The 12,555-nt window shown below is 44.5% G+C and overlaps 1 protein-coding gene across 1 annotated transcript in view; it reads right to left on the bottom strand.

Moving 5' to 3' along the window:
* AMOTL1 (angiomotin like 1) overlaps positions 1–12,555 on the bottom strand; it is a 124,475-nt gene that overhangs the window by 96,292 nt on the left and 15,628 nt on the right. Inside the window, exons 2-3 of the mRNA XM_018556826.1 lie at positions 7,240–7,351; positions 807–860 (exon numbers count right to left, since the gene is read on the bottom strand). Of these exons, the coding sequence (XP_018412328.1) occupies positions 807–860; positions 7,240–7,318 (133 nt within the window). The 5' untranslated portion in view covers positions 7,319–7,351. The remainder of the gene's footprint in view (positions 1–806; positions 861–7,239; positions 7,352–12,555) is intronic.

Here is a 12,555-nt window from a genome sequence, read left to right on the forward strand (position 1 = left end):
CCCCCCACCCCAAAGCCTCAGGCGGCAAAATGGATCAGGACCCCCCTGGATAAGAGACATCCACAAAGTCGAATTCTCCTGTCATAGCAAATCCTGCTTTTTGCCCTGATTGGACATATTCGCTCCCCCGGCTATATTCTAAGATGAGCAACATCTTTTCTGACTATTGGAAGCACAATACACTGCTGCTCTTCGAGGTGACCCTGTCTGTCCCATATTGGCACTATATGTCCATTATGGTATGCTATAAGTATATGCCATTATGCACAGTAGGGTAGGGACTGGAGAGGGATCACTTTGATGCAGATGGCCAGCAAAATATGCGAACCAAGAATCCCTGTTTTTATGCAAATGTTTTGTCATGATATGTAAGGGTGTATAACAATGTGCAGAGGGTTCTTTCAGTGTTAAGGTGAGTAAGCCCATTTAGCACCTCATGTGTTATATATTCTATATAAGCCATTTAGATTCGAGAATAGACCTCTCTCCATTTAAAACCCCATGTAAGCTAGGTTTTGGAAGATGTTAAAGCCTACACAGGGGTCAGGATGTCACCCTGTCCCTAAGGTGACAAGGCCCAGGCCTGGAAATTGTCTGAGTTGGCCCGAGCAATGTTTGCTGGAATGAGGCCACGTGCTCCTCTAAACCTGGTATAAAGCGATGGTTGTGACACAGTGGCAGCGCAGCAAAGGTGAGGATAAGTGAGCTGGGCTTTAAAAACACTTTGTCTAAAATGGGCAAAATGACAGAGTCTCCTGAAGTATTAGTGATTTAGAATAAAATAGACTTTATAGCCAACAACTTACCTGTTTGCTGATCTGACTGGAATTCTGGTGCTACTGTGTTGGAATTGCTGCTTCCTAGAATTAAAAGATTCAATGTGTGATTATAAAACATGTATCGTACCTTCAGCCATAGCTCTTGTTAGAAATGTTAAAGTAGATCTATCAGTAGAATTAACACAGCATGCAGCCTACAGGACAGGAGACGTTTTATGGTGAGGACCGCAAAACTCAGCAGTTCAGCCAATCCTGATTCACAATTGTACGGCTCTCCTCAGGATGGACAAATGTGTATGAATATATTTAGGTGACCAAAAAAAAATCACCGATTTCTTCATCACTACTTTAAATTGACCGTTAGGTGCTAAAAAAAAATCCTAATAGCACTTTCCCACAATAGATGAGTTGTTATACTCATCCCTCTGGTGGGCCTTGGTCCTAACCCGTCGCCCGGACGGATCGCATGGTTTCCTGCCGTGATTCCTCCCATGCAATTGAACACTTGCTAAAAAAGCTGCACGTCGTGTGTTGCAAAAAAAAAGGTACTTGTACTTTTGTAGCGATTGCCGCATGGATGTCACACCATTGAAATCAATGGGGCCGCGAGACTATCGCTGTGTGTACTAGCACACTACCGCGCGTCCCGGGTGTCGCTGAGGTGTGAACCTAGCCTCAATGAACATTGCAACCTCCACCAGACTCTTCAGAATTCAACGCTTCTGAGAATGTTGTCTGCCTGTGTACTCCGCCACGGAATGTGATTCCATCCAGTAGGTCACTATAAGACATAGATCCAAGGATGCATCCACTGCGTGAACCGAGGGAAACAGTTGTCTGACACTCCTGGAAGTGTCCACTGCTGCAATAGAGGGAAGATAGGAGAGAGTGATGAGCAGGGACAAGGTCTGTACCCAGTTCACCTGTGTTTGCCCAAGCCTGCTCAAAACCCTTAGGCTCCATTCACACATAACAATTGCACGAAAATGAGCAAACTTTACCATGCGCATGGATTCCTCACATTTGCGCTATTACTATAGCCGTAACGCTCAGAATCCGCCCAGAATATCCCGGAATCCGCCCAGAATATCGCGCTTGGACTTTTTTGCTTGATGCATGTTTACGTACTGCGTGGACGTCAAACAAGACAAGTGTGAACAATATACTGTACATTGGAATGTATTCTTTTTTTTTTGTTTAGCGCGTTTGAAAATTGCTAATGTGTGAACGGAGCCTAACCGCCACCCCCTCCCACTGACCCAATCAGTTGTGGGGAGATGCATTCTACACTCCAAAGCTATATGCCCAAAATGGGCAGGGAATGCCCCTGCTTCAACAGCTGACACTGATTAGGTCGAGAGGAGGGGTTGGCGGCCAGAATTTGGCATCTGGCCAACTCATGCCTCCTCTCGAGTATAATAGATCTTCTATTGCAGGAAAGTGCATTTAGGGGTAAAATACTTTTCATTGCACATTTTTGTGTGACTGGTGCGCAGCGTTAACTCTGCAGCCGTCTGCCCACACTTGTCAGGAAAGATGAGTGTTAGAGACATTTACACTTTCGGTTACTTTTCTCCCTGGTTACCAGGCAACAACTGCACCAGAATAATCTGCCAATAACACAACATTCCTTTATCATATTAAATTATTTAAACATGAAAGAGTAGTCTCCTGAAAAATACACTGATCTGTCTGCATGTGGGCTGGGAGAAAAATGGGGCAAATTGAGCAGAAACAAGTAAAAACTTTTAAAGACGATGCTTAATAAACACTTCTGGACTGATCATGTGTATTAATAAATGTACACCTGTTCCATGGGGGCGTCTGTTCCTGATGGAGGGAGAGGGCCGCTCTATTTTCAGCAGAAACAAATCAATTGTGTAATGTTTGTTGTCAAAACTGCTTCCACGCACCGCACACGTGTAGATTTATTTATAGACACAGCTGGCGGTGCAAGCAGCCATAACGACATGGACCTGTGGATGATTTGGATCTGTGGATGACATGGACCTGTGGATGACATGGACCTGTGGATTACATGGACCTGTGGATGATTTGGACCTGTGGATGACATGGACCTGTGGATAATTTGGACCTGTGGATGATTTGGACTTGTGGATCACATGGACCTGTGGATAATTTGGACCTGTGGATGATTTGGACTTGTGGATGACATGTAACTGTGGATGATTTGGACCTGTGGATGACTTGGACCTGTGGATTAAATGGACCTGTGGATTAAATGGACCTGTGGATGATTTGGACCTGTGGATGACATGGACCTGTGGATGATTTGGACCTGTGGATGATTTGGACCTGTGGATGACATGGATCTGTGGCTGACATGGATCTGTGGCTGACATGGACCTGTGGATGACTTGTAAATGTGGATGACATGGACCTGTGGATGACATGGACCTGTGGATGACATGGATGACATGGACCTGTGGATGACATGGATGATATGGACCTGTGGATGGCATGGATGATATGGACCTGTGGATGACATGGATGATATGGACCTGTGGATGACATGGACTTGTGGATGACATGGACCTGTGGATGACTTGGACCTGTGGATGACTTGGACCTGTGGATGATTTGGATGCTGTGGATGACTTGGACCTGTGGATGATTTGGATGCTGTGGATGACTTGGACCTGTACTCAGCATTAAAGTTGCAATCTGGGCTAAACTAATATTGTCTAAATACAAGAGTCATGTGTATTCTTCTTGAATGTTGGTGAGCTTTGTGTATTTCTTCCAGATCTGTGCAGTAATCCAGTGTGACACCTGGAGCTTCTTGTAATAAAGACTGGTCATTGCCTCTCTCTCTCCTTATCCAGAGTAACTGGTCTTGTCTCTGCCCCTCATGTAGTTTGTTTGCAGACAGGACCTGCTGGAGTACACACCTATTGCTCTGCTTTCTGCACAGGCTATTAGCAGCACAGGGATGATGTCACTGCTACTTTTACAAGGTGATATCTGGGTATCTGGTGCACACAAAGTGGATTTATATCCTTTGCGGCTATTCCTTTAGGATAAAGCTACCATGACAGTCTTGGTGACATGGATAAAAATGAGAATTCATCCACAAACTAAAATCCGTACAGACTACCGCTAACGAATTTCGTCCGGAAAACTAATTTTTCCAAATTGAATCGCACATGTCTACTGGACGCAGGGCTTAGGGTTAGTTCACACCATAAGCAGTGCGTTCCGGTCCGATTCAGGCCAGAATAAGTGAGCTGGCCGCAATGCGTTCCGTCCAGAATCAAACCGGAACGCACTGCTTATGGTGTGAACTAACCCTTAGTGACCTCCCGGACGCTGGGCTTAGTGAACACCTGGACTCTGGGCTGAGTGACCCCCTGCACTCTGCGCTTAGTGACCCCCTGCACTCAACTCCACCTAACTCTGGGTTTAGTGAACACCCCCGGACGCAGGGCTGAGTGACGCGCTGGATGCAGGGGTTAGTGACGTGATGGACTTTGGGATTAGTGACCCCGTGAACGCAGGGCTGAGTGACCCGCTGGACGCAGGGCTGAGTGACGACGCGCTGGGTGCAGGGCTTAGTGACAACGCGCTGGACACAGGGCTAAGTGACAATGCTGGACGCAGGGCTTAGTGACGACGCGCTGGACACAGAACCCACCTGACAGTGACCCTGCAGATGCACCCTGCTGAGATCTGCACACATCCCTGCTAAGACATGAACGCATCCCTGCTGAGATTTGCATGCATCCCTGGTGAGACCCAAATGCATATCTGCCGAGACCTGCACACATCCTTGTTGAGACCTGTACGCCTCCCTACTGAGATCTGCATGCATCCTGGTGAGACCCAAACGTAGCCCTGGTGAGAACTGCACGCCGCCCTGCTGAGACCCAAACACAGCTCTGCATGCATCCCTGGTGGGACCCAAACGCAGCCCTGGTGAGATCTGCACGCATCCCTGGGGATACCTGCATGCAGCCCTGGTGCAATCTGCACACACCCTTGTATAACTGCTGTGTTATCATGGATTGATGGGATCTGTAGTCCTCTATAGCCGGTTTCCATTCTCCATTGCTGTATACATAATGATTATACCGCAATAGAGAACGGCAACCGGCTTTAGAAAACTACAAATCTCAGCAATCCATGATTGCTGGCTGCCATTCTCCATTGGTGGGGGGGTTGGGGAAGGCGCACTGAGGAACCTGGCCTTGGGGCACCAGAGAAAGTAAATCCGGCCCTGCTGGGTGCACCGGCCTTTTTTATGTGGCTAGGAAACCTGGAGCAGCATTTTCTCCAGGAGCATTATTCTTTATAGCATGATGCTTAACATAGCATTATGTTAGCCTTTGATGATAGATTCATTATAATAACAGAGATGAGCTAATTGATACCAGTGTAGAAAAGGTAGCTGACAGCAACTGTTAATGCTTAACACAGATCACTCAGAGCACTAGGAAAGCCAGTTTAGCTGTAAAAAGGGTTTTATGAGCACCAATGAGATTCCTGGGAATAAGGCTGCTGTAGTTATGCTCCTTTTGGTCTAGGTGCAAAAATAACAAAGTTAAACTCACCCATCCACAGATCCTTGGAGCTGGCTTACTCTTAGACCTCCCCTTCCAGGCTCTCTCCCACTCCACTCCAGTGGTCTAAGGTCCTGTAAGTCATCGCTGCAGAGAAGGAGGAGACAGGCTGGAGGGAGCACTCTAACAGCCAGCTGGCTGCGAGGTTCAGGCGAGTATACCTTTGTTATTTCAGCACCTAGACCAAATTGAGTTCTACCCCCGCACTGCAAGGGTTAAGAAAAGGTTTGCTTGAATTTCTTCTTTAGATCCCATTCACACTGAGCTACATTTTAAAAAAGCGCTTTTTCAGTGCTGATTTGAGCTGAGTGACATTGAGCTACAGTGCACATTTTGTCGCACTACGTATCGCTTCTTGACAGTCTATCAAAGCCTATTGGGGCCAAATCGCACAAAATCCGATGGAAGAATAGGTCATGTTTAAGCGACAAGCTACAGGCAACCGTGAGCTGTGAGATGTGAACAGCTCCATTGAAATGCATTGGACGAGCTACGCTGAGCTATATTGAGTGATTTTTGAGTGCAAATCACGCTACAAATGGCTCAGTGTGAATGGGATCTTAAGCATATTTGAGTATATCCTGCACTATATGAAGACATTCATGGGTACCTTCATATGTTGTATGATGATGTTTTTAGAAGGAAGGTCCATTTTTACTTTTTGTATGGCAATAGTTGTATAAAATCTGCTTATAAAATGCAGTAAATTATTGTTCATTTTCCTTTACTAGTATACATTTGTATTTGATATGCTCAGCAGGATTATTTTAATAATAAAGCTCCAATGATGTATGTTTTTTTGCTGATGATGACAATAAGCAATGCTGATAAGCAGCAGAGTACCCAGGAGAGACAACCCCCATATTGTTTAATACTTAAAAAGAGAGAAATGAATTGCTTAATGCTGTGACTATCATAGTACAATCTGCTGACATAGCACTGCTGGGATGAAAAAGATGTTTTAGTCTTGGCTGGGAGGCTTTAAATCCACATTCTATCCTGCTTCATATAATAGTGCTGTTGGGATGCAACACAACTCTTTAATAATGTGCACGCACTCTAAAATAACATCAGCATTCTGCTTAGAACAGGTAAATGCTCATTATTATGGCCTCCGACAACCACTTTGTAAGATTTTGCCTCGGTTTACCTTGGTTGATAAATAGCAATACCCTCACACTGTCACCATGCATATAAAGGGTGATGGGGCCTTCTAGGACTAAGACCAGGGGTCACATTGCCTCTCAACTTAGGGTTGCCACCTTTTCTATCAGCGAAACCCGAACACTCTACCGATGTACAGACATTTTTTTGGGAGAATGAGTAGCGGCTTTTTCATATGTAAATAGCGCCGCCCATTCATATGTATATATCACAGTCAAGACTATTTTCGGTGGGGGGACAGTAGCCCTTATCTTAATTTTGGTTGCCCCTGTCTGCCTGACATCTTGTGTCCGGGTTTCAGCTGCCATGAAACCCGGGCACAACATTAATGCCATGAATCCCGGACAGGTGGCAACCCTATCTCAACTGTAGCTGGCTATAAATAACACCATGTCTGCTGTACATTTAACATCTATTGTCTCCACTTCATTGCTTTTCTGAAATTGCTGGTGGTGTGGTAAAAGGGTGTTTGCCTCAAAGTTTTGGCAGTAATAGATGTCCTTGTTTCCTATAAAGTTGGAAGCTGTACATTGGTACAGAGATCTTCATGCGCTTCAGGAGCGTTGTTTTAAATGTAGTATGATAGAAGAAACCAGGTAGGGAGTATGACTTCAGATGGTTGGCCATTTTTGTGTACTTTCCATTTCTGAGGCGTTGGGGTGCTGTTGTCATTTATTCCTAAAAACAAGGTCTAGACTTGTCAGAGTACAGCCTACCTCTTCTGGAGCCGACATGGTGGACCATTCCTAGATGAGGTAATCGACCCATCTCGTCTTGAAGCCATCTTTCCTCCATGATCCCACAGCAGCCCAGTCAGTGTAACAACCCCTGAAAGAATAAGAAACATATAAACTAGGCAACAAAAAGCATATAGTCATGTCAGGACCTCAAAAATCATAGATGCACCATGTTTTATTTAAAGCAGATGTAAACCAAGGGCTTAGGACATTAAGTAGGTGAAGAGGAGGCGTTGCACAGTACTAACAGGGTTGTCTTTTTTAAGGTAAACAGTTACAAATACCTTTTTTGTTATTTTTTTGTTTTTTAATGGTCACATCAGCACTTGCTGAGTGCGTGGGGCTGCGCTGGCAGCAGGAATAGGTGATAAGAGTCTTCTAATGACATCACTCCTTTCTCCTCTTTTGTGTTGAATAGCCTTGTAGGCAACCCTGCATACCAACCTGAAGCACCACAGCGGGAGCAAAGCCACCACTGCATTTTAGGGCAGTGGGTAAGTGTTGCCAGCAAAGGAAGTGCCATGGCTTAAAGGGTACACAGCCACATTTTTTTAAACTTGCAAGAGAAAAATGAAGCAGCAATGGTCACATTGAGTCATGTACAGAATCATATCTAAAGTATGTATTTTTGGATTTAGATGCACATTGGATTATTTTGGTTGTATATTTTTTTTAGATGTACATGCTTCAACTTTAAAACTTCTGCACATAGCTGTTTGCATGGATCTGTCCTTTGGAGCTGCTTTTGGCACTGTATAAAAACTGAAATAAAGGATTGGCCTGTATTGTCCGAAGCAACAGGTTTACACCTCTGAAAACAGAATAAGGCAAGGTTCACACCTCGGCGACTAAGCTGGTGAGCGGTTTTCGTTTGCGCGACTGTACTTTGAAAACTTGAATAAAGATGTCACCAGCACGAAAGTTTTCAAATCAGTGCAGATCCATTTTATTGATAGATGTCACTCAAATGACAAGCGCTTTCGGGGGCCACGCAGGGCCCCATTCATCAGGCTCAGATGATCTTAGCGTCATCTCTGAGCCTGATGAAGGGGACCCTGCGTGGCCCTGGAAAGCGCTTGTCATTTGAGTGACATCTATCAATAAAATGGATCTGCACTGATTTGAAAACTTTCGTGCTGGTGACATCTTTATTCAAGTTCTACCGTGAGCGGCGTCATCCGCGGTCATTTCAAGCACCTGTTATCGTTTTGGTATAACTCGTAAGGAGTGCTACAAGATATATGGACACTGTTCTTTGAAAAGCGTCTGGTTGTCGCACGGTTTCCAATGCATAGATATGTCTATGTATGGGATCCAAACCGTGCGACAACCGCCCAAAATGAGCTCTTGCGCCTCTTTGCACAACAGGCGATTTCGTCCCTGCGACAAACCACAAAGGTGTGAACAGCCTCCATTGACGTCAATGCAAACCTGTGTTTTGCGTGATATGGCGCGACTCAATCCGCATGATAAATCGCCTAGGTTCACACCTAAGTGACTGAGCTGGTGAGCTGTTTTTGTGCGATTGTCACGTGTTTCTGTTCGCATGATTTTGCTTTGAAAACCGCGCGTTTGTCGCACGGTTCTCAATACATAGAGATGTCTATGGAACCCAAACCGAGCGACAACCGCCCGAAAATCGCTCCTGCACCTTTTTGTGTGACAGGCGATTTCTACCGCGCGACAAATGGCAAAGTTGTGAACAGCTTCAATAGACTTGAATGCAAATCTCTGTTTTGTGCGATATCGCACGGATAAATCACCTAGGTGTGAACCTAGCCTAAAGCATCAGGTTTTTTGTTGTGGTTAGCTTAGATATAATTTTTTAAATGAGGGGCAAAGATCCTGCAGACCTTTAGAAGTCCTACTCTTCATACTTTCTGTGGGACAGTGAACCGAAAGTACTGAAGCCATTAGAGAAGAATGACAGCCAAGAAACTGGTATTTCCAGAAGAGAAGGCCAGCATCGTATCCTCCCTTCTTCCTCAGTAAAGGGTTTCATTAATGTAGATATAATCCTGAATTGAATGACATTTTATTTAACTAAAGCGCTATGTATAATAAAAATTTAAAAAACTAAAAATACAGCTTTCACTCTTTTTTCGTCCTTTGTTGTAGCTTAGGGCTGCTTCTTTAGACTTGGTATGACTTGACTTGTGTAGCCTCATTGCAGCTACTTCCTGTCTACATGAATGCTCTCCAGAGATGGCTGCACGGTATCTGTCATGGTGTCTTTCCTGATGGTGACAATAGTGACGCCTGCCTGGGTAATGTGTAGAAACAGTCACTTATACGCTCCAAAGGAAACCCATGTGATAACACAGGAGCACAACTCCTAGACAGGGACAGAGTGTTGTCAGCCTAAAACAGGAAGTGCCTGAAGAAGGACCTTCATGACAAGTTGCAGATTTATAAAATGTTGAGAATTACATTTGACATGACATTAACATGATATGCTGAACTATGTAATAGATAAGTATTGTCTAAATAGAAGAGTCGTGTGTATTCTTATTTGAATCTTGGTGAGCTTTGTGTATTTCTTCCAGATTGGTGCAGTAATCCGGTGTGAAAACTTTGTCTCTGTGCAGGAGCTTCCTGTACTAAAGACCGCTCTTTCTGCTGCTCTCTCTCTCCTTTTAGGGTGACTGGTCTTGTATACGCCCCCTCCTGTAGTCTTCTGCAGGCAGCCTCTCTCTACAAGCTATGTGCAGCACAGTGATGATGTTACTGCTACTTTTAAAAATAAATATCTGGGCACGCAAAGGCATTTGGGGCACACAACGTGGATTTATATCCTTCGTGGTTATTGAGGAATTTATTTCAATGAAACTTTTTTGTGCCTGGCATTCAGCTTTAATGTTTACATTATAGTGACTGGGTTGACTTATAATACTTACAGACTACATCACACACTAGGGATCTTTGTAATGCCCATTATCTCAGTACAATCACACGGGAAAATGTACTGATCTGTTCTGAATGTATATGATTTCCTTGACTTTCAAGATAGGGGACCAGAGGTTATCAGAATATCATGAGGTAATGCACATCTGTAAAACACGTCTATATACCGGTGTTCAATGGTCCTAAATCTAATGAAGTCATATTTGTACTAGTCGGCTTATGTTTGAGGTGCAGTGTCCCATGCATATTTTCCACCACAGAGCTAAGATTGCCCAACTCAAAAGGAGGAGCACTGAGTTCAAATGTTTGTTCACAGATGAATTTTGGAGTAGACTCTACAAAACAAAGAAGAATGTGTATGTTCTTGTCCTCCTGGGTGGTGTTCTGCCTTCAGGTTATAATACTGCAGCTAATCACGTCTGTGTAATTACTTAGGAAGTGACTTGACTCCCTGACCTCATTTATAGAAGGTCAAAAAGGCAACTACTTTGAGGTCATGTCCGCACCAACAGTGGGCTGCTTTCATTGTCAAAGGAGGACACACTTATAGAAGAATAGAGAGGTGACAGCATTGTATTGGTCACAAGGCACATATGGTCCTGTGCCTAGGGCAGAAAGAAAAGAAGAGGAGCATGACTAATGTAGCGCTCACCCCCGAAGGAGCCGCTGAATATTGAAATAGGTTCTCCTACCTGTTGGTTCCAGGTGCCATTCCCCTTTAATCAGCAACAGCACACCGACACTCACGGACAGAACGGCTCGAGTCTTAGGGTCTTTTTAGGGTATTTATTTGCAACATCAATAGGAGAGAGAGGGTTTAGGGTCTGTAGGATGCCATTTGGAAATACTTCTGAGGACAGCTTTCTCCCCTAGCAACCGCTAAGGCCGAAATCACTGCGATCTGGTCCCAGGGACCAATAGTAGTAGTAGTAGTACTGTGAACAGATACCTGGAATAGGGTGTGGGATCTCCCTTGTGGGTCCCAGACGGACGCTCGCACCAGCTCCTCTGCGGTACCCCTCAACAAGCGGACTCCTCCCCGACCCAGCTTCCATCAGGTATTTTCCTCTTTAGGATCTGGAACTTCTGTGCCCTCAGCATCTGCAACTGCCAAGGAGCACTCCAGTTAAATGAGAGTATCTTCTTAGAACAAGGCACCCAACACCTGCCACGTGTATGGGCCCAGTGAGGTATTTTTCCGTAGCAACAGGATCTGGAATCTCTGTGCCCTCAGCATCTGCAACTGCCAAGGAGCACTCCAGTTTAGTAGTAGTATCTTCTTAGAACAAGGCACCCATCACCTGCCACGTGTATGGGCCCAGCAAAGTATCAGTGTATCCTAGGCCTCTAGGTCCCTTAGCACCTGCCATGTGCTGAGGCCCAGGCCAGTTTCCTGCATCACACACAGTCCTCCTAGGGCGAGGCCCCTAGGGGAAAGAGAGCTCTCCACAATGTCCCCAGACCTTTTATCACCTGCCCTCAACCATGCCTCTGAGTCATCCTACTCAGGGATTGGCTAGGGCCAGGTGCATAGTCATAACCTGAGGGTGGATCCTCGCTCACTGTATGCCAAGGCTCCCTTTTCCTCAGCAACAGGAGAAGCAATCGATCCAGCAGATTCAGGGACACCTACAGAATGCAGAGCTCTGTATAATCAGTATCTAGACTGGTTACAGTCCAGGTATCTCTAAATTGAATAGCGACATTTTAGAGGGCGCTACACTAACATTAGAAAATGTATTTTTATTTTGGGTAAATAATGATCAGTTATGGGCCAGCCTAGCAGCAGATTGGGTGTAGGAAGAGAGAGAAAGCCAACTACTTTGAGGTCACGTCTACATTACCTTGTATGACACACAAGCATTTTATTGTTGTAGGGTTCCTGCAGAGAATTTGGCAGTCTATGAACAATCCAACTGATGAATGATCATCCTTATGAGTGACCGATGTACAAACATATAAGTTCGCACCAAGGGAATCCATCTCTGCTGATTCATTCTTCCCCTAAGCAGGCTCGCTCAGCATAAACTGGAGAAAGCCAACAGAAATATGAACGTTCCCCAATCTGACCATGATGTTTGTAGTCCATTTGGAGGCCTGCAAGTAATGTCTGTGGACTTGCCAAATACAATAATAACCACATGTCAAAAGAGTTAAAATCATGGTGCCTGTAGAAAATAATATCACCGATTATGGGTGTACACTAGAGGTGTACCGAAATAGAAATTTGAAAACCGAAACGAAAGCGAAATAAAAAAAATTGTCTGGCCAAAACCGAAAAAAACTTTATTTAAATTTTTTCAAATATTTTATTTTTATAAACTTTTTAATTTTTTAATATTTATTTATTAATTCATTTTTTATTAAATATTTTTATTTTTACTTTACTTT

The sequence above is a fragment of the Nanorana parkeri genome, unplaced genomic scaffold (genome assembly GCF_000935625.1).
Source record: "Nanorana parkeri isolate BGI_ZX_2015 unplaced genomic scaffold, ASM93562v1 scaffold254, whole genome shotgun sequence".
Taxonomy (NCBI): Eukaryota; Metazoa; Chordata; class Amphibia; order Anura; family Dicroglossidae; genus Nanorana; species Nanorana parkeri.